The sequence below is a fragment of the Pseudonaja textilis genome, chromosome 4, assembly GCF_049901715.1.
Source record: "Pseudonaja textilis isolate UNSWEBS1 chromosome 4, rPseTex1.2, whole genome shotgun sequence".
NCBI lineage: Eukaryota > Metazoa > Chordata > Lepidosauria > Squamata > Elapidae > Pseudonaja > Pseudonaja textilis.
In genome coordinates this window covers 76645874-76672694 of record NC_141993.1, presented here as the reverse complement: position 1 = coordinate 76672694, position 26821 = coordinate 76645874, and the positions used below count along the sequence as shown (strand labels likewise).

The 26821-nt window shown below is 40.1% G+C and overlaps 2 protein-coding genes across 3 annotated transcripts in view; both read right to left on the bottom strand.

Annotated features, from left to right (window-relative positions):
* The window catches only part of SEC62 (SEC62 preprotein translocation factor), a 30993-nt gene extending 29311 nt beyond the window's left edge, over positions 1-1682 (bottom strand). The window contains exon 1 of the mRNA XM_026705789.2: positions 1617-1682. Coding sequence (XP_026561574.1) covers positions 1617-1652 — 36 coding nt within the window. The 5' untranslated portion in view covers positions 1653-1682. The remainder of the gene's footprint in view (positions 1-1616) is intronic.
* A 5430-nt stretch (positions 1683-7112) lies between these two features.
* SAMD7 (sterile alpha motif domain containing 7) lies at positions 7113-24580 on the bottom strand. Of its 2 annotated transcripts, none has more exons than XM_087933431.1 (9): positions 24264-24580; positions 21299-21402; positions 19524-19644; positions 18106-18242; positions 14997-15075; positions 13512-14194; positions 12108-12229; positions 10090-10200; positions 7113-7391 (listed from the first exon to the last, which is right to left on the bottom strand). In XM_087933431.1, exons 2-9 carry the CDS (start codon positions 21399-21401, stop codon positions 7287-7289), a joined length of 1461 nt encoding a protein of 486 aa, XP_087789557.1. In that variant the 5' UTR covers position 21402; positions 24264-24580; the 3' UTR covers positions 7113-7286. The 2 variants fall into 2 exon arrangements, with proteins under 2 accessions (XP_087789557.1, XP_026561454.1); XM_026705669.2 differs by lacking the exon at positions 7113-7391 and adding an exon at positions 8030-8282 and having other exon boundaries at positions 24264-24563.
* Between the last annotated feature and the right edge of the window lie 2241 nt (positions 24581-26821).

Sequence of the window (26821 nt, the reverse complement as noted above, 5' to 3'; positions counted from 1 at the left end):
ATCACATAACCTCTGAACATTTCAACCATCATAAACATGAGTCAGTAGCCAAGCATCTGAATTTTGATTACATAACCATGGAGATGCTGCAATGAATTGTGTGAAAAATGGTCATAAGTCCCTTTTTTCAGGGCCATTGTAACTCCAAACGGTCACTGAATGAACTGTTGTAAGTTGAGGACTCCCTGTTTCACACAACTGTTGGCAGCATAAACTGGGGACAAGGAAAAAACGATACATGTCCCTTGATGAGCTCCTGAGCTGCAGGAAAGATTATACAGGTAATCCTTGACTTACAACTGTTCATTTAGTGACCGTTCAAAGTTACAACAGTACTGAAAAAACTGTTTTTCACACTTACACCCATTGGAGCATTCCCATGGTCACGTGATCAAAATTCGGACACTTGGCAACTGATTCATATTTATGACGGTTACAGGGTCCTGGGGTCATGTGATCCCCTTTTGTGACCTTCTGACAAGCAAAGTCCATGGGGAAACAAGTTTTACTTAACAACCAGATGACTAACTTAACAACGATTCACTTAACAAGAAAAATCGTAAAATGGGGAAAAACCTACTTAGCAAATGTCTCACTTAAGAACAGAAATTTCAGACTCTATTGTGGCCGTAAGTCAAGGACTACCTGTACATACATGAATAACTGTACATTTAACCCTGCACGCTAGGATGAGGATTAAGGTGATAAAAAGCTATTCTAGGGCATACAAAATGTAGACAATAAAAAAACAACAACAAATGGATTGTACTGAACAACAACATAATAATTAAAAAATCTCTTAGTAACCATTAGGACGGGCAACTCTGCATCACTATAACATGAAAACCACCGACTGGAAAATTCCCAGGAGGGTTTTTTTGGGGTGGTGGTGGTGGTGGTGATATTTAGCAATGAAGTACAAGGCGAGGATTTCTTCTCCAAAGGTGCAAAAAAGGAGGGTGAGGTAAAAGCAGGAGGGTGAAGGTGCGAACAGATGTTACAGGTGGGAGAGATGGAAACGGGGGTGTTTATCCGGATGACAAGGGGAGTTTGGAGGAAAAAAAACCGGTTTGGATGGTGAGGACCAGACTGAGGAAAAACGGGGGTGTGGGGGAGCGGTTGTGCCACGGGATACTGACGGGAGGGCAGAGCCGGGAAAGGGCGTCGGGAGATGGTGGTAAAGGGGTCGGCCAGGATGGGGGCCGGGGAATGGGCGTCGAGATAGGGGTCGCAAGTGAAGGTGCCTGACTGCCTCGCGGCGAGTGATGGAGGTTGTGGGGAGTGGGGGCGGGGGGGGAGGGAAGGCGCCCATCGCAGCTTCGGGGTGGCGGCGGAGGCGCTCAGTCCGGAGAATTGGGACCTGGAGGGGCCCGCCATCTCTCCCTTCCAGAAGGGACAAGGCCGGCCCTGTGGGGACGGGACGGAGGGGAAACCCGAAGAACCGCAGAAACGCCAGGAGAGATGCCGACCGGCGGAGGCGGGGGAAGGGGGTGCGAATGGCGACCGGGCGGGGGTATGCGTGGGGGGGGGCGTGTGAGAGAGAAACAGAAGGGAAAGAGAAGCTAATCCCACAGGCGGCTGCGAAAAAGAGGGGAGGAGATAAGCCAGCCCGGTACCTGGATCCGCTTCCTGTGTCTCCTCCGCTCCGCCATGATGTCCCCAGTCTGGTCTCCTGGTGACGTGGGGCTGAGCCGGAAAAGGGGGAGGGGGGAGAGAGAGAGAGAGAGACGGAGGGAGGGATGAGGGAGGGAGGGAGGGAGACGGAGCCCGCCGCCAGCCAGAGGGCTCGCGAGGGGCGACAACCTCGCGAGAGGCCGCGCGCGCGCGCGAGCCATTTAGGGAACGCGCGAGATCATAAGGTACAGGCAGGGCGGGGCGGGAGCGCGCGAGTTGTCCGGCCGCTGGGCTTCTTTCTGGTCCGCCTCGCTCCAACGGAATCGGGTTGTTCGTACCACAGCAGCGCCCGATTCACACGCCGTGGTAGACGCCGGGGATGGCGGCGATTGGAAGGCTGCGTGAAGAGGAGATGCCCCTACCGGGCGGACCCAAAAAAGGAAAAAAAAAACGCGCCCTCATTCTGAAATATGTAGCCCCCCACTTGATCCCAAGAACAAGGAAAGCCTTCCAAATCCCAGGCTCGAAATGACCTTCCCCCATCTGGAAGGCACCAAGCGAGTGTGGTTCGTGAATAGAGCGCCATGGGCTAATGATTAAGGCGCTTGTAGACGAAGCAAAACGCGAAAGTTCCTAAATCCCTCTAAATTTAGCCCACGGGCGAGCTTCCTAACTTGTTATAATTTGGTCTGCACGTGGCAAATATAGAAACAAGCTATTCGTTTTCAAGGCAAGTAAAAAATGCCTGCTTATATCGGGACGACCCCGTTCCTAGAAGATGGCCAAAACGCACATTATGATGTGTACGATCTGGGAGTGATCCTCCCCGTCTTAAATATTGCAAGTCATGATCAACACAAGTAATTTAAAAAAAAAGATAGTTCTCCCTCATTGGTCCTCATTAGTCAAAAAAAAAATGTTCTGCCTTAAATCTTTTATGGGAGTACTCTTTTTTGAGTTTAGACAACTATTTAATTTTGAAACATTTTTTTTCATTCTAAACTGAAATATCAATAGAATTGGAGAATTTTATTCAATAGAATAGTTGAATTTTTTTTCAAACTTTGTGCCTAATTCCCTCTTGGTTTTTTTATAGACATTCAGAAGCTTGAGGTATATTACTAATAGGCTAATTACAGATGAGTAAAGAATTGGAATTTATAACTGAAACCACATTTTGGAGAAGTGGTTTCAAGCACTTTCTTAACTAACGATAACCCAACAGACCTTGATAAATAATTTACATAATGGTGCAAAACTTAAGAAATCCTTGGTTATATATCAGAGAAGAATAAGTCTAAAGTGTATTCTACATTGAAAAAAAAATTTTTAGGGGGAAAAAAATGAAGCAATATCTATATCAGACATGTCCAACTGGTAAGCCACATTGCAGCCCTTGACAACTAGTAATATATGGCATCAAGGACTTTTTAACATTTTTATGTGATTCATGTACATTAACTATGCTATATAGGTGAAAATGAGCACTTCACTACGCTTTGGATGCTTCTTGATTGAAAGGAATAGCCAGCTATAAGCTGTTGTCCAGGGGACATCCAAATGTGTTAACACACATTCTTCAGCAAGGCTCCTTCCATGTTCCCCATGAATGAATGAAGCTAGCAGAATTGTTACCATATGCCTTAAATGTACTCCTCTAGATACGATCTGCCACCTAGCGGGCATTGCCCCATATGCTCTTCACAGAGAAACAGCAGCATACGGAGAGACTCAAATCATCAATATCTAGAAAATACCCTCTCGATGACCTACAACCAGCTCAGCAGAGACTAGGAAAAGCATTCTTAGATTGAGGGAAGACTTTGAAGAATTTGAAAGCAGAGTGGATCTATATAAAGCTACGAAGAACCAACACTGGATGGAGTCCAGCTGGCACCTTGGTTTGCTAAAAGTTGGGAAGTATAGAAATCATTTAATAGACTGTGCAACAAGATCCAGAGACATTCTGAAGAAATCGAGCTATCTGATTGCTTGTGCCCTTTGTGATTGTGGTGACATCATTGTTGTAGACAACAACATGCACGTATAACTGCTCTTTGTTCCCGGATCAGTGTATACTTGAGAACCTCATGGCAGTGCGACAGAACACAATGTTTCCAGGGGAAATCTGTTTAATTTGTATGTATTTTAAGATTGAATTTCAAGTTTTAAATTTTATGTCATATAATATGCCTTATTTTAATTGTGATGTTTCTGACATGAATAAAAAAAACAAATGAACTATAGTATATATTTTATATACTGTAAAGGCCCAACAATTCCTCCTCACTTGATGCGACCCAGGTGAGCTGAAAGGTTGGACTCCCATGACCTATATCATCCCTAGCAGTTAAGTACCTAATGGCCAATTTGCAATCTTTTTCTCTCTGTATTTATGTAAACGGAAACAAAGGAAGCTGCTCCATAAATAAGCTTTGGCATTTCTAAATGAGTGGTTTTCTGGACTAGCTTATTCCTCTCTGAAGCCATAGTCTCCATTTTCAAATAATATGAGGTTTATTTTGGCTTATATTGGGTGGTAGTAACCAAACAGAAACAACCATCTGGGTAATTTGCCCTGGAGCAAATGACAAATTGTCTGAAGATAAGGATAAAGTTGGCATTGAAATGATGGAGGAAGAAGATGGGTTATACCATTCTTACTGGGCTGCTTAGTAGCCAGACTTGCTATGCCTTCACAAATGCTATAATCTTATGACACATGAAATCTAAAAAGCACCAGATGTTTTTAGGCCTATGTTAATGGATCCCTGACAAAGATAATTTCAAGGAGTTCGCTGCATGATCTTAGAAAATATTCATGGTGGTTTATAGCATAGTAAACAATAGTGATGAAAATATCTGCATATACTACTTTATGATCTGCCAATCAACTTCACAGGGCTGTTGTGGAAAAGAGGAGAAAGGAGTAATAGGTACTGTATGTCTTCACTTTGAGTTATTTATAAAAAAAATAAAGTTCAAGTATAAATAAATAAATTTTAGTCAGTTCTCTAAAACTGGAAGTTTGGTATCAGGAAAATATTGTTTTCCAAGTCAGCTTGATTGATTACAGATTTAACCTGTGAATCACACAGATGTGTAATTTAAGATCATTCTGTATATGTTAATCTTTATAAAGTATTAACCTGTATTTTGCTTGCTTAACTTTCCAACAAAAATGTTCTGATTTTATTCATAATAGTTTTACATTTAGCATGAAGATAATTTTGGTGAAGTTTTATATAACAGGCTCATCCATGATGTCACCTCTACTGTTTTATTACAGGGTTTGTAGTTTAAAGAGCCATGTGGCACGGTGGTTAGAATTCAGTATTGCAAGCAAACTCTGCCAATTGCCAGCAGTTTGATTCTCACCAACTCAAGGTTGACTTAGCCTTCCATCCTTCTGAGGTAGTAAAATGGGGAGCCAGATTGTTGGGGGTAATAAGCTGACTTTGTAAACCATTTAGAAGTGCTGTATAGCCTTGTAAAGTGACATATAAATCTAAGTGCTATTGCTATTTAAAAAAGAATAAATGTTGCATATTCTTCACTGTACTTTCAGGCAAAATAAATCTATGTAGCAAAGTAAGTCTATGTCTGTTTGGATTTGGATTGGTTGAGCAAGAATTTATTACAGTGAGGTGGGCGGTGTGGATCGCTCCTGGCAAGAGATGGTAGAAGTCATTGTATGCTGGTGGAGTTGGGCTGAGGGCATTATGGCAAGTAACACTAGGTAGGCCCTTGCTGGGGAAGGGAGATCTCCAAGCTTGTGGTTATCTTGACTTCCAAACTAGTAGCTTCATGATGAGAACCACATGGCTGTAATACTGATGTCTTAGGACACAAAGTGTTGGTGGTTAATACCTGCTCTGTCTACAGTAGTTCATCGTCCTCCATAACATAGTTTTGGATAAGGCGTACCTGATACGTATTTTTCAAATCTGAATGGTCAAGGGCAACACAAGTCTTGTCAGAAATCTTCCATGCCAAGGTTTGGGTCCTTCACCAATATTGATGCTAGATTTGGAGGCCAGGAGGTGTCTTTGATCATTATAATTTTTTTCAGTGGATAGAGATGCTGTCTTGAAGTAGCAGAATATGAGTGCCTGTAAGATTGAGATGTAGAGACAAGCTTGGGGTACCTGTCACCAATCAGCATGCAGCTTGTCAGGATCACTTCTTGAGCTACTAGAATTTGTCTCTGGCTAGTGCAGAACTTTTGCCTTTAGGTGTTGGGTTGTTCAAAATACCTCATCAGGCAACTAACTCTGGTAATTCTTGTGTGTGTATATCCTTTGTGGTTATATGGTGGCTGTCCCTAGTTGGTAGCTTGGTTTTTAGAGCTGCTCTAGAAAATGAAATACTGAAAATGATGCTTGAAGTGTAGATAGAGGAAGACAAGAAGCAGATCTGAGTGCAGGTAAGTTCAGGCCTACACCAAGACAATTTTCTCCCATAGTGGGTCACTGGGCTGTCATCCAGTAGCCTTACTTAAGCAATCAGTTCTTTTGGGGGGAAGTATCTGCATGTTCTCCCACCATTGTGATCAATTTGCACAGATAAAGTGGCTTAGATTTCACCAAAGTCTTGACTCCATGTGCAGATTCTGCAATGTTGCAGTGTTATTTGAGACTTCTTTTAGTTGCGGGCTACAAGGAAGTAGATTTTTATCTGCCATCCGCTTTTGGCATCTCTGCCTTCCTGGCTGCTGAGGGAAGTGAATGAAGAAACAGCCACTTTGATCTATTGAACTGTCAACACCCCCTGGGTGGGTAGGTGGATTAACAGCAGTCTTGCAAGAGGCTCTGGTGTTCTTCCTTCTGTAAAAGCCATCTGTGGATGAGAGGTTTTGGTTAATTATTGTCCAGTCTCCAGCCTCCCATGTCTAGGAAACGTTGTTGATACAACAGTGGCAGACCAATTTTGGAGCACCTCTAAAAATAGATGATTTGGGTCATTTCAGCAGGGAATCACACTATGGAACAGAGACATTATTAATCATTGGGTGACCTTTGTGAGCCTTGGATGAAGTAACATACTCTCTACCTTCCTATTTTTTTTCTGATACCATTGACCATGGCACTTTACTATGGACTACCTATAGGGATTGGGCTTGAATGCACTGTTTTTCAATGGTTCTGTTCTTCTCCAGTTAGCTATTTCAATCAGTTGTGGTGAGAGATGAGAGGTAAGGAAGTGCATTCAGACTTGCATGATTTTATTATTGTAGGTTTACAATGAAGTAGTACGGAATTGCTGTTTCTACAACTGCGTTCTGTGTCGGTGTCAGCATTGTTTATGGGTGGATAGACAGATTTGGAACAAGTATAAAATTTGGAAGTCTTTCTAGATTTGGGATGTGAACTGAAAAGAGCGGGGGGTGGGGGGCAGAGTTAAGAAACCCCCAAACAAGGGTCATCTTTTCATATAAATTTAGGCCTCTTAATTAATGTATTCAGGCAAATCAGAACTCTGAGACTTGGCTCCTTCTCAAAGGTCTTTAATGAGTACATCATTTCGGCACAACTTCAATGGAAAACCAAATCTAAATCTTGCCTGAGGTTTTAGTATAATTAAACTAGGAAATAACCCCATTCCCAAGTGTAACAGGTCACATTGGCCAATTGGGTTAATTGGCAGGCTGTTCAGGCACTGCTTCCCGAACCTTATCTGTTGTCAGTAGAGACGACCTTGGTTCTGATGAGGAAGCTCTTCGTTGTGTCTAGTAATGCATTCCAACCTCCTTCCCTCTTTCCCCCTCTGTGTGGCAACTGAGGAACAGAAAAATGGCTGCAGCTAGGGTCAATTCAAAGTTGACAGCCTCTTTATAATCTTGCATTTTCATAGGTCAAGAACAACAACAAAGCAGTTAAAGGAAAGCACCATTAAAAATGAAAACCAAATTCACGGCAGAGGAATGATTCTATCATTTTATTTTAGTGAATTCTTATTTATGCAATAAATAATACTCATTAGCCATGGGTGCCATACACTCCTGTTTCTTTAACAATCATTTTATAAACTTATAAGTGTTTATATAGCCTGTGATATCCTTTGCTGGCAAATCCACTGATTTTCAAGATTATTTTAGTCAGTCAGAATAGAGCTGAAAGGAACCTTGGAAGGCCTTCTAGTCCAACCCCCTGCTAAAGCAGGACACCCTACACCATTCTGACAAATGGCTGTCCAATCTGTCCTTGAAAGCCTCCAGTGGTGAAGCTCCCACAATTGCTGAAGGCAAACTGTTCCATTGGTTAATTGTTCACACTGTTAGGAAGTTGCTCCTTAATTCCAGGTTGTTTTTCCCTTGGATTAGTTTCCATCCATTGTTTCTTGTCCTGCCCCCTGGTGCTTTGGAAAATAAGCTGACCCCCTTATTTTTGACAGTGATTTTTTATTTTTGACAAGGATTTTTGACAGTGGCTCCTGTGATCCAGCTGGAGCAGATTATTGTGTGTGCTTTCTGAACTCACTTGCTCCACTGTTTTTCAAGTTTCAGGATCATGAGTGCAAGGACTGGCCAGAATAGTATGAGCACCGTCGCAAGGAAGATGGGTTACAGCATCGTGGAAAGGCTCAGAAGATGTGCTGGTTGCATATGGGTTAGGCATAGCCAAGGGAATATTCATAGTGCAGAATATATTTCTCAGGCACTGGGACACCTTTAGAGGGGAAAAACACTTTTATTTATTTAAATACTTTAAAATAACATTGCTGTCTTAAACTTGTCAGTTAATACAACTGTATATCACCTCTATATGAAAGATTTCCCAACCGTGGCAACTTTAAGATAGGTGGACTTCAACTCTCAGAATTGCCCAGCCAGAATGGCTGGCTGAGAAATTATGGGAATTGAACTCCACATATGGGTGGATGCTCCAACACTGGAGGTTTTTAAGAAGGGATTCAACAGTCATTTGTCTGAAATGGTATAGGGTTTCCTGCTTGGGCAGGGGATAGGACTAGAAGACCTGCAAGGTCCCTTCCAATTCTGTTATGCAGTTAAAGTTGCCAAGGTTGGGAGACGTTGCTATATGACATCTAAGCTTTTTTGTCTGGTTTTTCCCCAATGGGAGCCCATTGCAACTCAAACAGCAAATTAACTGAATATTTCATCTTATTATTTCTGCATTTTCCCCTTTTTAAATGTATCTCAAGATTTCTGCAGAACTGGTTTGACACCTTTTATAAGAAATAAGAAGTGTTGCATTCTGTTATTTGTTCACTATATTCCCCTGAGCTGCGTTTAGTTATTCTTACTATAACAGATATGAATAGATAACAGTGAGAGGAAGGATGAATATAGGAGGAAAAACTGCTTAACAATTAAAATGAAATCAAAATACTATGTAAAAGCAAGATAGAGGATGTTGATTCAAACTGTAAACTCGGGAGAAAGACTGTAGTTATTATTTTTTAATGTACAGTTGTTTAAAGATTCAAAAGAAGCAAAACACTCAATATGGTAGGGCCTTTTCATTATTCAGTGCCCATTAATGAGTCTTTATCATAGTATATTATTATCCTCTTTATTGTGTAGTAATAATGAAAGAAAATATTCTGTGCAATATTTAATACGTGAAATCCATGAAGTCAGCTAATGAAGGATAATATGGAAGAATTGTCCTTTGAGAATAGTGGTTGGATCATTGCTATAATTGTTTGTCATCCTGGCTTCCTATCATTAAGAAATGTTTGTCATCCAGGTTTCCTATCATTAAGACATGTTTGTGTCATATTGGCAGTATGGCACCACATATAGTAGCTACTTTAACATGATGGCCTTCCTGTTGCTTGTGAATTTTAACTGTAACACAAAGAAAATGCTACTGCAATTTACAGGCCTTGATTTACAACAATTCATATGGTGACCATTCAAAGTTACAGCAGCATTGAAAAAAAAAAGATTTATGGCAATTTTACACATAACAACCATTGCAGCCATCCCCATGGTCATGTGATCAAAATTTGGATGCTTAGCAATTGACTTATATTTATGACAGCTGCTGGGATCATATGATCATCGTTTGTGATCTTCTGACAAACAGTCAATGGGGAAGCCAGATTCACTTAATAAACTGGTTACTAACTGAACAACTGCAATGATTCATTTAACAACAGTTAAACCAACATTTGCTTCCCCTTTCCATAAAAAAAGTCCATTGCAGACAATGGGTTCGTTTAATGACTGCCGCCATCATTACATTCACTAGACTGCTGCAAAAAAGTTGTAAAATCAGGTTAGTCAAGTGATGACTCACTTAATGACCAGCATAATTTTTAAATGGTAATTCCAGGCCCAATTATGTTTTTAAGCTGAGAACTACCTGTACCAGATAACAAAAGCAAGCTAATAAAACCCATAATAAAACCCATATACAAACTTAGTGAAGATTAAGTATATGCTTGAAAGTGCTGTAGTTTTCGTTTGTTAAGTGTTTGGAATTTCAGAAGATCTACAAACTATACCTGGGACTGAATCTTTAAAGCAGGCCCAAGTTTTAACCCCATCATGTCTAAAAGATGTTCTTCTGTAAGCAACGGTAAGGTTTCTCCATCGATGACATGATCTTTAAATACCTTTAAAAACAAAAAAGTAAATATTGTCATGGAATCAATAAATGTGTCAACTTTGAAACGGATTGGGCCTGTTGCAGCCATTTTCTCTGTTTTTCAGCTTGACACACTTTGGGAGGAAGAGGGAACTCTGGAATGTCAGACCAGACATCAACAACTTACTATCTCCTGAGAACCAAGGTCATCCCAATAGGTGCTGGCCAGAGACTTGGAAGGGGTTACCAAGGAGATGCCAAAACACCTTAGTGGACAATGTGACCTATGACAAGGAGGGAGGGAGCTTTTCTAAATATACTGAAAGAGGGCCTTGGACTCATGCACCACAGAGCTGGAAATAAACTTTTTGCTTATCTAGTTCAACTCTGCTTTTCTGCAGGATCCACTGAATGCTATTTCTTCTACAGGTAGTCCTCAACTTACAGGTATGACCATAATTCAGCCCAAAATTAATGTTGCTAAGTGAGAAATCTGTTAAGTGAGTTTTGCCCCTTTTTATGACTTTCCGCTGTTCAGTGAACCATTGCAGTTGTTAAATTAGGAACACGGTTGTTAAGTGAGTCTGGTTTCCCCCATTGACTTCGCTTGTCAGAAGATTGCAAAAGGTGATCACATGACTCCAGAAAACTGAAACTGTCATAAATGAAAGTTAGTTGTCAAGCATCTGAATACAAATAAGCATAGGGATGCTGCAATGGTCATAAGTGTGAAAAATGGTCGTAAGTCACTTTTTTCAATGCCTTAACTTTTAATGGTCATTAAATAAACTCTTGTAAGTGGAGGACTACCTGTACTTAATTTCTGGAGAGATGTAGTGTGATGGAATGTGTATATAAAGGGGCTGGTGGTATGGATTACAGTGAAGTGGCAGTTTCCCAGGAAGGAGGGAGCATATTCCAAGGAAAGAGGGGGGGGGGCAAGACAAGGAACAACAGAGCCCAGAATTGGATCAGAAAAAGGAAGAGATTTAGGACAGCCAATCCCTAGAATCTCCCTGGGTGGATCTATTAGGATTAGAGTAGCATAGATTTAGTCTGGCAAGATTCTGTCTCTTGGTGCAAACAAAATAAGAACTGAATTTTGACTATGTTCTTTGTCTTCTTTGGCCGGGCCTGACACCGAGGCACATATATCCAAATGCAGATTTACAGTGTCTCATTGTTAATTTTATGAACTAAAAAGATTCACTCTCAAACCTACTTACTTTCATCCATATCTGCCTACCCTGGACTGACTAGGTTGGATTCCGGAAGAATCAGGGTGAGATGGCTATTCTCATGCAACACCTCCATTCTATGTCATCTCTCCCATGTACAATTCCCCCACTCTTTTATCACTTTCAACCAGACTTGGTTATTCCTACTTCCTGGGCACCTCATATATGAACAGTCTTTTATTTTGAGAAATACTTTGTATTTGAAAACCATGTTTTGTTGTTTCTTGCTAGAAACGTTTCCTTTTGGTATTTTTCCATATGCTCTGTAAACCTAAACCTTCCTGTCTCCATGGCCAGCTTTGAGGGGATTTCACGTACACTGTATTTCATGAAAAAAAGCAAAACCCCACCATAGAATAATAGGGTTAGAAACGTCCTTGGAGGTCTTCTAGTCCAAGCCGCCTGCTCAAGCAGACACCATTCCAGATGAATGGCTTTCCAGTCTGTTTTTGAACACCTGCATTGATATCTTCATACAATACTTAGTACAATATTAGACAACTAATAATAGACAACTACAGCATGGCATTACATAATATGTTGTAATATATTGAGGTACTGGTATATGAATAACTAAAAGCAGTAACATATCCAAAATATATGTTAAGCAAAATGGAATTACAGCATTATTTAAATTAGGTTAAATAGAAGGAAGTCTTTCCTGAGCATTTTGCAGTTGTTTAATATTTATGATTACCTGAGCATAGTCAGAGCATCCTGGGAGACTGTTGATAAAACTGTATACATCTTCAACAGTCCATTTGCGAATATCTTCAGCAGATGAAATTTCTTCCCCATTTAAAATCCGTCTGGGAGGGGCTAGGAAAATTTGGGGAAAATCATTTTTATTTTTAGCGACTAGCAAAGAAGTCTGAGAAAATTCTGAGCATATGACAAAATATTGAATTTATATTAGGTAGGGGAGGCCAAATAAGATACAGGTAGATCAAGGTTGCCAATGAATGTCACATGACCCTAGGATGCTGCAACTATTGTAAATACATGCTGGTTGCTAAGGACCGAAATTTTGATCACAGGACCATGAGAAATGTTGTGAAAGTCATAAGTGCAACAATCCGTCTTAAGTCATTTAAAAAAAATATACAATTACAACTTCAAATGGTTGTTATATGAATGGTTCCATGTGGAGGATTAATTGTAGTATACAGCAGTGTCCCCCATCCTTTCGGGCACCAGGGACCAGTTCCGTGGAGAGAGGTTTTTTCACGGACTGGAAGGGACATGATTTCATATGCTTCCTGCATCCTGCGGACAGGGCTTTACTTGTTAGCGCAGCCCAGTTTCTGGCATGCCACAGACCTGTGCCAGACCATGGACCAAGGATTAGGAACCCCTGTTATACAGTACTGAACTTGAGTCCTGTAAAATCCTAATATTGTTTCTCTTCATGAAGCAGGGTCGCAGTGGAAAGTTGATTTGCACTGGAAAAGGGTTTTAAACCGTTCCCCCCGTATTTTTCCTCTGTGTTACAGTCCTGAGGGTTCTTTGCAAGTAGAATGCATTGATTTATGATCACCACACAAAGTTTCTGTCAACCCTGAAGTGATCCTGGCTGAAGCCATCTCGGAGGCTTCAGGACTGCCACAACTCAGAGGGGGTGGGTGGGAAATAGTTAGGTGGGATTGTAGCCAAAACAATAAAACTTCTCTGTGGGAACCCAGGGACATTCCCACAGGTAGCTGGCCACAGGAGGTGATGACCAAGCAACCAGCCAGCTCCTGGATTGGACAGCATGACCGGTGACTTGGGGGAAAGGGGAAACATTTACTTTTAATTAGGTGAAAAACCGCAGGAACTTTTAGAGTCGGCTTTCACCAATTGTGCCAATATAATCTACCCAACTGTTCTTTGAGGAACCTGCCTGCCTCAGAGTTCTATGGGTGCATTACTTGGAACGCTGACAGTTTCCATGAAATATATGTACTTTGGTTTTCATGCCAGGTTGTATTGGAGATATGGAGAATCTATGATTCTGTGATGCTTTCAACGTTCCTAGCATTTTCCCACCTGGGACTGTTTGGCTGACAGTCTAGCAATATCTGGAGGGACATGATATCCTCCTGCATGTCTTAGTACTTACCGAAAGATAACGGAGGTTGATTGAGCATGGAAAAGCCACTTGTCAGAGCAGAGAGTGTGATTTTTGATGGATCTGCATGCTTTTTGTTAAAGACTAAGCAAGAATTGTGACGTTCTTTCTCATTTCCATTGTGGCCGTCGGTTGTTTCACTAGGCATTTTGTGGTTACACAACTTCTTTTGCAAGTCACCTTCCTGTTCCTTCTCATTTCGGGGGACAGCTGCAGATGGTTCTGCGTGTGCTTCTTGTTCTGCTTCTGCAGGCTTGTTTGGCATTTCCACTTTGCTTTCTTTCTTATCATTTTTTTCTTCACTGAGAGTTACTGAAGCCAGATCTGTGTCCCTATCCTCTCTTGGGTACTTTCCATGATTGAACTGGTAACGAGAAGCTTTGCGGATCCCAGCTCTCCTGCTTGGTCGACGGACCCGTTCCCTTTGAAGCATGGTGAGAGGTGGATAGGAGCTTGTGCCCATTAACGTGGCGTTCCTCTGAAGTTCATTGAGGGTGGTCTGATGGCTATACAGGCCATTGGAGAGGTGGCCTTCAGGAATGTAGTGTCTTTCTTGAAAACTAGGAGAGCAAGCTGGGACATCAGGATAAGGGGAAAAGCCCCTGAGTTTTAGAAGACTTTTTCGCTGAGCTTTTTCGAGTTCTTTTTGTTGAAATATGGCACTCATTTCCATCCTAAGTAAGGATCATAAGCATTACACCATAACCGAAAATGAAATCTTTATCTACCAGTAGGTTACAACATACAAAGTTGGAACATTAGGCATTGTAGAGGTAAAAATTGAGTCCTTGAAGACATACAGTTTGTAGAGATGAAAAGTGTTGAATCTTTTTCAATCAAAGGACTGCCATTACCCCACTGATCACCTCAGAGGGTACTCACTAGATGTAGGCAAGGGCCAAGATCACCCACACTTCATCATTTACACACACATCCATTCACACACATCCTTGGATACAGCAAAATTCTTGGTGTCTACATGGATCCACCCATGAAGTTTTCCAGCAACAATATGGAAGCCGGATTACAGAAATATTTTTTAGACTTCTCTGTTTAGCGTCTGGTTCAAGAAATTCTAAGTGGTCTCCCATCCAAATAGTAATCAAGGCTAGTTTAGGAATCCAGCCAAAGTGCTAGATACTACTACCTCCTGAGATACATACCACAATAATCATGTTAACAAAATCTATATAATGCAGCAGGAGATAGATTTATACTAGTAGCCAATGGACAAAGATGAAAATATAGAAAGATTGCCTGTAATTTAAATAGCAATACTATCCATATAACCACAGTTTGGATGACAGTAACTAATTGACCTATAAGCTATCTGACATTCTAACTATGATTTATTTAATCAGGATTAATTGAATAAACCGCTGGTGTAAACAATCGTACAAACAGCAAACTAGGTGATAAGCCTTAAAGGATGATTTAGCATGTAAATTCTAATAATTGTGATTTAGTTCATTTTACCTGGCCATATTTTGTTTCTGAACCAATTCTTGTCTTTTGGCTACTGCTTCCATTGATTCGGATTGAAGGAAACTATATCCTAGTAATTGAATGAATGAATGAACATAATTGAAGATTACTTTTAGCATCATTCACTTGTTTAAAACTGGATTAATATTCATAAACAAAGAAAAAGCCCACAGTGCAATCTTACAGTTAAGGACTCAAGGTTAAATCCAGTTCAAATCCAGATTAATATGTATAGGTAGTCTTCGACTTATGACTTTTGCTTAGCAATCATTCAACGATATGGTTTCCCCTGGAGTACTTATGACCCAGTTCTAAAGTTCTTATGCTCATTCCTCCTTCAGTCACATGACTGCATTTTGGGTGCTTGGCAATTGATTGGCATTTATGATTGTTTGCCGCATTTCATGGTCCTGTAATTGCGTTTTACAACTTCTTTGTTGAAAACTGACATTTACTTTCATTTTTTGGAGAAAAATGGCCCACAACGAACAATTGGTTCACTTAAATGACTGCTGCAGAAAAATTTGTTAAAGCAGGTTGTTCACAGGGGTGATCCATTTTATGATTGTCATGATTTACAATCATAAAGGGCAGGCTCCATTACGGTCATACATTGAGGACCACCTGTATGACTCCGAACTGAAGAAACTATGGCTGGTTAGTTCAGCATAATTTTTAAATTCTTCCTTTCATCTGCTCCAATATTGGTTTTCAATATGCTGATAGATTAGCAATATTCTGTTAATATAACCTTACAATAAAGCAGAATTAGCTCCCTTGGTTGTGATTCTTATTTGATGTACTCAGTGAGGCTGGCAGCCACGTACATGACTATGCATACTTTGAAAATGATTCGGAAGAAAAGTTTTGGCCCTCATGAGAACCCAGCAACCCGGCATTGTTCATTAGAAGGGATAGTCTTTTTTAGATTTCTTCATGAGCCTGAAAAATGATGCAGCTGCTTTAAGGAGTCAGGATTTTTTTTCCCAGTCTGGTATTTCTTGCTACTTCCTTCCTATATGTACCTATTGCAGAAGCTTGCTGAAAATGATGGTTCAGCGCTACTTGTTAACATAAGTTCTGTGTCCCTAAACTACAGGAAACCACAACTGAGCTCCAAATTTATGTTGCTAAGTGAGACAGTTGTTAAGTGAGTTTGCCCCATTTTGTGACTTGCCTTGCCACAGTTGTTAAGTGAATCATTGCAGTTGTTAAATTGGTAACACGATTGATAAGTGAATCTGGCTTCCCCCATTGATTTTGCTTGTCAGAAAGTTGCAAAAATGATCACATGAACTTGAGACACAGCAATGGTCATAAATATGAGTCAGTTGTCAAGGGTCTGAATTTTGATCAGATGACCATAGGGATGCTGCAATAGTCCTAAGTCACTTTTTTCAGTGCCAATGTAACTTTGAACAGTCACTTAACAAACTGTTGTAAGTCGAGGACTATCTGTACATGAATTGTAAGCTTTTGTACACCTTTGAATATATTTAAATGTATGAGCTACATTTATTTAGCTTGGTTAGATCAAAAGAAAGAAGGTACTACAGCAAATATTGGCTCCATCAAAAGCTTCCATTCAAGAGTGATTTGATCTAGCAGTGATGGCTAACCTTTTCAGCACCAAGTGCCCAAAGCGTGCACGCGCATCCTAAAAATGCAATGCGCGCAGGCCCTGTGCATGCAGACCACCCCTGTGCATGTGTGCACAACTTCCCCATCCCCGGCTCATGCACGCATAACCCCCGTGCATGCGCCCTGCCTCCATGCATGCACGGCAGAGACCCAAAGACCAGCTGGCCAGTGAGAGGCACACACACATGTGTGGTGGAGCTAAGCTGGGGCGACAGCTCACGGGCCCAGAGAGAGGGCTCTGCGTGGCACCTCTGGCACACGTGCCTTAGGTTCACCATCACAGAATTCTAATCAGTTCTTTGAATAAGCAAATTGCCTGCAATGGTATGTGGGAATGAAATTAGGAGACAGGAAGGAGAGCTGCAATCTAGCAATTAGCAAAGGAGGACTGTCCCTATTTTTCTGGAGGCTAAAGGGAAAGGAGGGGATACATGTTTTCAATGTAATAAGCAGGGGTGGGATTCAATTTTTTAAAGAACCGGTTCTGTGGGCGTGGCTTAATTGGTGGGCGTGGCTTAGTGGTAATGTGATTGGCTGGGCGTGGCCAACTCAACATCACTCACATCAAGGCATGCATCTCCTCGCCTGGCCTCTCGTGACTACAACAGTCATAAGTGTGAAAAATGGTCATAAGTCACTTTTTCCAGTGCCATTGTAACTTGGAATGGTCACTCCACACAAGCAAAGTACCAGCAAAGGAGGGAAAAAAAACTCCAGAGAAGTTCCTGAGACAGGAAGTCTAGTCCTGCCAAGAATGTAATGAGGGTTAATGGAGAGGCAGTTTCTGTAAGCAACACCAGAATGTTTCCTTCCTGCCTTCTTTACAGGATTAGGCCAGTAATTTCTTCTAACAACCGCTTCTCCGAACTGCTTAGAATGTTAACAACCGGTTCTAGCGAATAGGTGCAAACTGGTAGAATCCCACCCCTGCTCATAAGCTTCTGTTAACAAAACCTTCCAATAAAGATGGGGCTAGTATTCCTAGATGTACTTATTGTACTTCTTGCAAGGCTAACATTATTACCTGCATGGTGGTAAATTGGTTAGGATGCAGTGTTGCAAGTTAACTCACTGCTCACTGCCAAGAGTTCGATCCTGACTGGGTCAAGGTTGATTCAGTTTTCCCTCCTTCCAAGATCAGTAAAATGAAGACCCAGATTGTTGGGGGCAATATGTATAATATATATAAACCGCTTGGAGAAGGCTGTAAAGTGGTATATAAGTTAAATGCTATTGCTATCTATTTAATGCGCAAAATGAAATCAGGGGCCTCTAATCAGTTTAGAGACTCAGTGCAAGTTTTTCCATGGGGACCCCTACTGTTTAACACAATCAACTCAGCTCTTCAAAAATGATTCAGATCAAAAGAGAAATTTGAATTAGGCCTTGACACCAATAGTTTTCCTACTGCTACTGACTATTTACTTACGTAGTTACTTATGATATCTCTCTTTCTTACCTGGTCCTTGGGAAACGCAAGTAGATAATAAGTTTGGGAAGTTGGCAAGTTGTGAGGTGGGAGGTTCAAGAGTGGAAGCCACATGAATCTGTCTGAGATCAGCTGGTGCCAAGATCTCAGATGTAGGTAACAAATGGCTAGGAGAGCAAAGAAGACAGCTAATCAAAGTGTCTTATGGGAAACACTGAAGTTCTGGGTAAGAAATTTCCTACATATGAATCAGGAAAAGAGAGCAAACAGCCTATAATGCACAGTACTGAGAATCTTGAAACAGAGAGTTGTAGGTATAAAAAAAAAACCCACCTGACCATTTTCACAAGTAATTCTGAACCCTGAATTTAAAAATTGATAATATATTTGGATTTAAAGTACATATCAAGGACTAAATGTCGATTAGCCATTTTAAAGCCTTAAGCAAAACATCTATACTAGTGGTTTAACATTTTTTAAAAAACAAGTAGGCAAATGAAGTTGTTTGGATCAAAATATGAAAGCACCTCATATGCTGTCAGTTCTGTCTCTTTGGTATGAGTGAGCAACATCATTATATATGTGAGGAGCAGAAGGACAAATTGATCAATTCCAAATTGATCAGACAGTTATGTATGGCTATTGTTCACACCGGGAAAGAAACACTTGTGGAGCCAATAGGTAACCTTTTCTGGAAGAAAAGAATATCTATAACAGTATTTTTCAACCTTGGCAAGTTTAGGATATGTGAACTTCAAGTCCCAGAATTCCCCAGCCAGTATGTTGAGAAACACTGTAGTGAAAAGAGTGCTAGAACAGAATTTAGATTTTACAAGTAGTGTAAATTATGACCACAATTGGGATGGGAATTTCCATCATTAATCAAGGTGTTAAGCAAAGTCAGCATCCCTCATTGACTTTGTCAGAAGCTCCCTGGGATGGTTGCAAGTGGCTATCACATGACTCTGGGAAGCTGCAATCCCTGTAAATACATGCCAGTTGCCAAGCGCCAACATTTGGAACATGTCATCCTAGGGACACTGCGACAATTTTAAGTGCAAGACTGGTCATAAACCACTTTTTTCACTGTTACAACTTCACAGTCATTAAACAAATAATCATAAATCAAGGACTACCTCTGTTGACTTCAGATATATTGAACATGTTGGCTGGTAATTACTGGCACTGCTGCCCAATACATTTGAAGGACACAATTTAAGGAAAGGTCTCCTTGAAGTTTTGTCTTATTTCTACACCGGGTTGGGGAACCTTTATGACTTGTGGGCTTCAACTCCCAGAACTCCTGAGTCAGCATGAGCATGGCTGGCTCAGGAATTCTGGGTATTGAAGTCCACAAGTCATAAAAGGGCCATAATTCCCCAGCTCTGCTCTACATGCTCTATTATATACAGACAACATCTTTTCTTTCATCTAGTAGCTAGGAGTACCTTTCCACAAACCGAGATTCCAACTGTGAAGGAATTGTCTGCATTCCATGCTGGCACATTAATGGTGGGTGTCCTGTCATGAACTGGCTCCTCATTAGGATTTCTTGTTGCTGTCTCAGATCTAAAAGAAATCATATAATATTGTGCTAACTCTCGTTTTTTCAGGACATCACTCTGACTTTCCCTCTGGGCCTCATTCATGATGCTGGCTTTAACACAGTGCTTCCTAAACTTTTCCCTTCATTACCTAAAATCTCTTATCTGAAAGTTTTATTGAACTTTGAGGAATGGTCATAAGCCCTTTCCTTCAGCACCATTGTAACTTTGACCCAAGGGTGGCTGCTGCTGGTTCTTCCTGGTTCAGGCGAACTGGTAATTAATTTTACGGCCAGTTCAGTGAACTGGCAAATCCCTCCCCAGGCTGGCCCTGCCCACCCCTCCCCTCCCAGGAGTCCCCATGAGGCCCGTTTTCGATCCCAGATAACTGTCTTTATATTATAATTTTGGATTCTATCCAGAGGTGGCATTCAGCAGGTTCTTACCAGTTCTGAAGAACCAGTAGTGGAAATTTTGAGTAGTTCAGAGAACCAGCAAATACCACCTCTGACTGGCCCCATCCCCATTTATTCTCTGCCTCCCAAGTCCCAGCTGATTGGCTGGGTCTTTTTTTGTTGCCCTGCACAGGAGAATGGAGCTGGAAAGCAGGTTAGTGGGGTGGAGAGAGAATGGAGATTTTGCAGTATCCTTTCCCTGCCATGCTCACCAAGCCACACCAGCCAAGCCACGCCGTACCCCGCAAGCCATACCCACAGAACCGGTAGTAAAAAAATTTGAATCCCTCCATTGATTCTATCTATTGTATATGGTATTTTTGAAAGAAATCAGACAGATGGGAAAGCAGGGTGGTTGTTTTTTGTGACAGCTTTCAAAATTTGAAATTAACAACTTTGAGTCCAAATCCTGCCACAGGTTGATAAAGAAAATCTGTTAGAACATGAAGGTGGGAGAAAGAAGCCTGATTTGAATCCTGGAGCTGACAGATTAGATTAGAGCAGGGTTTCTCAACTGTGGCAACTTCAAGATGTGTGGACTTCAACTCCCAGAATTCCTCATCCAGCAAAAATGTTCCAGCCCATGCATCTTAAAGTTGGAAAAGTTGAGAAACACACTGGATTAGAGGTTATACTACCCAACTCATAGGGAGCACAGCGTCCCAATGGTTAAGACACTAGGCTGTTGATTGGAAGGTTGGTAGTTTGAGACCCAACTACTACTACTGTGTGATGGGGCGAGCTCCCGTCCTTGCTTCAGTTCCTGCCAACCTAGCAGTTGCATGCAGATGCAAGTAGATAAATAGGTATCATTTTGATGGGAATATAACAGCATTCCATGCACCTCGGTGTATAGTTGTGCCAGCCCCCTGGTCATCGAAATGTCTTTGGACAATGCTGGCTCCTGCAGCTAAGAAGCAAGGATGAGTTCCCCAGAGCCAGACACAACTGGTCAGGGAAAACTTCACCTTTTTTAAAAAAAACTGTATGATCATGGGCAGCATACATCAATAAAAAACAAGCTCCAACAAATAGGTAACTCCAACAAATAGGTCCAGTAAAACAAACCACAACTACACATATAATAATATATATGGGCATAACTTAAAAGCAAAGTTTATTTATAAGGAAAGGAATGCAGCTGTTAATCTGGAAAAATGTAGTGCCTTGGACTATATGGCAAAATGTAAATTCCTATCACAATGTATATTTGTTCCACCTTACCACCTGGTGGGATGCCACTTCCAATTTGGTAAAAGGCTCCATCTTCCACACTTCTCTGCCTCCCAAGGATTATTATTTTTCTCATGTGATCCTGAGGATTCATGCTGTTGAAGAATGCAATTGGTCATCACTAGGAATCAGTGAAATGGAAATGGGCTGAGAAAGCAATTATAACCCAAACATCAGAGGAATATAAATAATATAATACAGCCGATATAAAAAAGACCCTACACATTTCCTTGTTCCATAACTCTGCATTGATGGGACATCGTTAAAGCTATCAATAGTGTCTAAAAAGACTAAATTCCTTGTTTGCATCTTACACATGCAAATCCCTGGCATTTTAGTCTGCAGGTTGCCATAAAAATAGAACTGTCTTCTATCTATTAAGCCCCGTCACTTAATTTTGACTGCCCAGATCCTCTTCCAACCTTCAGCATTATTTCCAGTCTTTCAATAGGACTTTTACAGTAAAGTTAACAGGTAACTGAAAAGAACTCTTCAATGTTTTGATGTTTCTCTCTATAGATTAGGAATTAGTTAAGAATGTGAAGTAAAACAGTTTTTCCCAACCTCAGCAATTTCAAGATGTGCAGCTTTCAACTCCCAGAATTCTTCAACCTGCCTGCTGGTTGGGGAATTCTGGGAGTTGAAGTCCACACATTTTAAAGCTACTGAGGTTGAGAAACATGAAAAGGGGTGCCAGCTGTCACGGCCTGGCTTCATGTAGGAGTCCATACTAATCCTATTCTGTAAATCCTAGCAGTGCAGCACATTATAGGGATGAAATCAAGTTAATCACTCGTTTAGAGTTTTACCCTGAACAAACCCTTCTTGGCAGCAGGTAAAACCACTCATCCACTGGTAATTCTGTCACACTTGGTTAAGCAAAGAATGGAAGTATGACATCTTTGCAGACTAAAACTAGCTGTGTACAGTTAATGATGCTTTGCAAACCAAGGGAGAATAAAGAATAGGCTGGTGCAAGTGCAATTGTGTACAAGTAAAGGTCAGAAGTAAACGTTTAAATTTTTGAAAAGCTTGTCCTTCAGTATAAGGATGGGAGTTTTAACTGCCTTCTAGAGCAGGGGTCTCCAACCTTGGCAACTTTAAGACTTGTGGAATTCAACTTCCAGAATTCCTTAGCCAGCAAAACTGGAAACCCTTGTATTAGAGAGACAAACTGTTCCACTGGTTAATTGTTCTCACTGAACTATTGTTGGGAACTAGGAATCTGCAGAATGAATACTCCCAACCTGGCAATTTCCATCTGTGGTGGACTTCAACTACCTAATCTTTAGCCAACAGCACACTGGACCAGGAGATATTACTTAGATGACTAAAGGCCCATTTATGAAGTTATAATATAGGGCAATCCTTGGTAGTCTACTGGTTTAATTCTCTTCGTCTACTGGTACAAAAAATATCAAGTAAGAAAACTGGGCATCCTTATCTTCTGTCTCTTTGGATAGAGAACACTAGGTGAAGAGACCAATGCTTTGGGGTTGACGATGCAGCAATTAAAGCAAGTAAATTTTTAAAATAAACTCACAACATACTGAACCCACAAAGTAGCCAACTACCTTTTAACCTAGCGCGTTCTGTGAACTCATGAAAGCAGTTTATATTTCGGTATGTTGTTTGAATCTACAAAATTAGGTTAAATTAGATGGATTCAGAATTCATTTCGGCAGCAACCCAGAAAATAATTAGGTTGTGCATGTGTGGTGTGTATGTATGCACATGCACAAACACAATGTAACACATGCACCTATAAGGTTTATTTAAAACAGTTTGGTTTTGGTTTTCCTTAGATGCATCACAGTAAGCTGTATAATGGGAATGGTACAATTTAGAAATGTGTGGTAGGAAAAGGATCTAGAGGTAAGATCCTACTGGGAACTTCTCCAGGTCTCTAGAAAACTAGCCAAAAATGGACTGCCAAATCATACCTGTAAGACGTTTCCCAAAAATGGCAAAATAAGGTGGGAATCAAATTGCAAGGCTTCTATGATGTGAAATGTTGCTGTTTGTTTGTTAAATTACTCCCAACCTCCAAATCCATCAAAAATGAACCAAACATTTTTAGACTCGCTATCTGGATTTGCTTGCCCCTCTACATGCTGGAGTTAATGTGTTTAAACCACTATAGCTAGAACAAAATCCAGATAAATTAGGTATATTTAATGCCTGTGGAAAATAGTCATGTACTATAATCAACAAGTCATCATGCAGACATGCATTTAATTTATTTACACCCTATTTTGCCATTAGCATTAGTACCGTACTCAAAATAGTTTGAAATAAAATAATAAAATAATATTTATAATTATTAAAACTTCCCTTATCAGCTGAGTAGCATTAGCCTGAATAAAATATATATTTTCATATCAGAAAAAAAACAAGAGCAATGGAAAAAGCTTATCCTTCTTTGCAGGGAATTCAAAAGCCTTCTAAAAAGGACAGAGATTTAGAAGAAATTAATTTGTATAGAACAGACAATGGTGTCTGAAACATTTTACTTTCAGTTCTAAAAAAGCTTGTTTCCAAATATATTGTATAAACTTTAAAGGTTAAAGGTAAAAGATTAGAATACCTAAAGAACAAGCAGAAATACAATATTTATACACCTCCTTTGCTTGTGTTAAATAACATTCCACATCTTTTCTCATTTCATCAAGCTGGTTTACATCATGAAAAATAATACACATATAATTAAAATGAGAGCTACAAATAATCCTGAAGTATAGTCATTCTGTTGGTCATCTGGTAGATGCAAAGCTATATCAGTTTGTTTAATAAACAGACATTGTAATAATCAAACAAAAATTAATGTGATTGAAATGCCTCTCTGTTACAGTCCCTGATGTGAAATAAACCCTTTCCTGAGACTATGTTAAAATTACTGACATTGTTATTACATGTCTGTCCCACATGTAAGTTATGGTTGATTGCATATACTTACAGCAGTTGTCACTACCTTCGTTTTGAAACCAGTGAAGTGTATATAGAAAAATGCTGGATCTGTGCATTCACTCTGGTTGACAGGATTGAAAAGGTGTTGCAAAGTCAAAACATTCTGAACAATGACTTTGATATAAACCCAAACTCAGCTTATTTGGATTACTCTCTATCCTTACTTTTAAGTCCTCTTGATTCTGACATCAGAAGCTCTTTTCCCACATCATCTCCTCAGCCAGCAGAAACAAAACAATGTAATTATAAGTCAAACATCCCACTGATCTGATAAACCTATTTTGATATTTAACCTGTTAAGCTGTTAACAGCCATCAAAGCCCTTAATGCATTCACAGAAAATAGTAATTGTTGCAGAAATTCTGCAGTCCGCTGTGGAAGAATGATCACAGTGGCTTATTTGTCTTCCACAAATTTCCCCACTTTAAAAAGAAAAACAATGTGATTTGCCAAACAACAATTCTGATGCCCTTGTTTGCTTATCCCACTGAGTAGAAAAGATTAAAAACTCGTTGAGTATCCTGAAAAACAAATGAACACTGAAAGGTTACAGCTATTTGCTCTTTAGGTCTTATTGCTAGTTGGTTACCAGCTCTCTGAAGTGTTTGAGGGAATCTCTTCAAGAGAAAAAAAATAGATTAAAAGATTCATTAGAATGTCAAAATCTAAGATTAGTCAGGAATTTTGAGAATCTGTGAATAATGCAAGCACTCACAAACTGGCTATCATGAGTTTACTTATTCAGAAAAGATCCCTCTATCATAGATACCATCCTTGTACAAGTAGCCCTCGACGTACGATGACAATTGAGCCCCAAATTTATATTGTTAAGTGAAACATTTGTTAAGTGAGTTTTTGCCACATTTTATGACCTTTCTAGCCGCAGTTGTTAAGCGAATCATTGCAGTTGTTAAGATAGTACCACAGTTGTTAAGTGAATCTGGCTTCCCCATTGACGGCTTGTCAGAAGGTCGCAAAAGGTGATCACATGACCTCAAGGCACTGCAACTATCATAAATGCCTGCCGGTTGCTAAGCATCCAAACTTTGATCACATGATCAAGGGGTTGCTACAAAAGTGGCAAGTGTGAATAACGGTCATAAAGTCACTTTTTTCAGTGCCGTTGTAACTTTGAACAGTCACTAAATGAACTGCTGTAAGTTGAGGACTACCCGTATGTAGGATCTCTGGGGATTCGAAGTAGAAGGTCATGACATGTTTATTTTTTATTATGATTAAAAAGATATTTTAACAATATCTGTGATAAAGTACCTGTGGGGCAGCAGGAGAAATATTTGCCGTAAGTACAGTGAATTTCTACCCATGGACGTTGTGTAGCCCATGAAGTTCTGTTTGGAATAGGATAAAATAAACATGGTGGAACAATTGTTCTTTGCCTGACGCACATGCCTTAGGATTAAATAACCTTCTCTACATGAATAGAGAATGTAGATGGCATTGGTGGATTCTTCTAGAAGAACAAGGGCATCATTCTTGGCACTAGATGGGTTATAGCTTGCATAACATATTAATAACATGGTTGTCCAACTTTTTGGCTTGCCTGGCACTTTAGTTTTGAGTTAACATAGCTTAACCCAGACAAATGACACTTATTCTTTAAACCTAATAAAAAGCCATTGTAGCCATGGGTTGGTAGATTTATGCCTTCCCTTTACTTCCTGGAAATCAAAGGTATTGATCACATCATATTCCATCCTCCTATATTTTTTCCCCTGCACCTACAACCCTGCATAATTGAGAGACAATGGTTGCCCCAAAGCCTCTCATGAATTTCCCAGTCTGAGGATGAATTTAAACCTGTATATCTCCAGTCATAACTTAACATCTTAACCATTTGGCTTAGGTGTAATGTATGAACCTTGTTCACAGGTTTTTCATAGAACTTATTTATATCCATTTATCCCAGACTTTCATTATGAAGAGTAAAACTCAAACTGTGCCCACAAAATCTTGTTTGTTTGTTCATTTTGTACTGATAATAATACAGTATTTATATAGGGGAGTGTGGAAAAATGTAGAGAAGTTGTATTAGGTTATTTTTACCTGAATTTAATTAGATCACTGAATAATTGTCATCCTTTCTAAACTCATTGATTTCTAAAGCCCGACTTAGTATGATTCTGTCTGACCAAGGTGTTTTGCTTTGAAGAAAAGATATTTTCTCAATATATTCACCTGGCTGAACTGGTCTTGGCTTTGTTCAACATTAACTCAGTTGGCTAATTGGCTTGTTTAAACATAACTCTGAATCATAAGCAAATAACATAATAAGAAAGTGATGTGTATGAATCAAGTCTACATCCTTGATGCATACATATCAAATAATACACAAATGTATTTGGTTTTCAGTTGCAATTTACAGCAGTGAATAATTCAGAGAGGGAGCAGCATAAAAATGATATGAAACTGAATTATTTTGTACTACTTAGGATGGAGCAGAATATTAATAAATTGAAAATAAAATCCTCAGAATAATTTTTGTGATTAAATGCAGGCAGTACAGGATTTCAGTGTTTGCAAATCCTT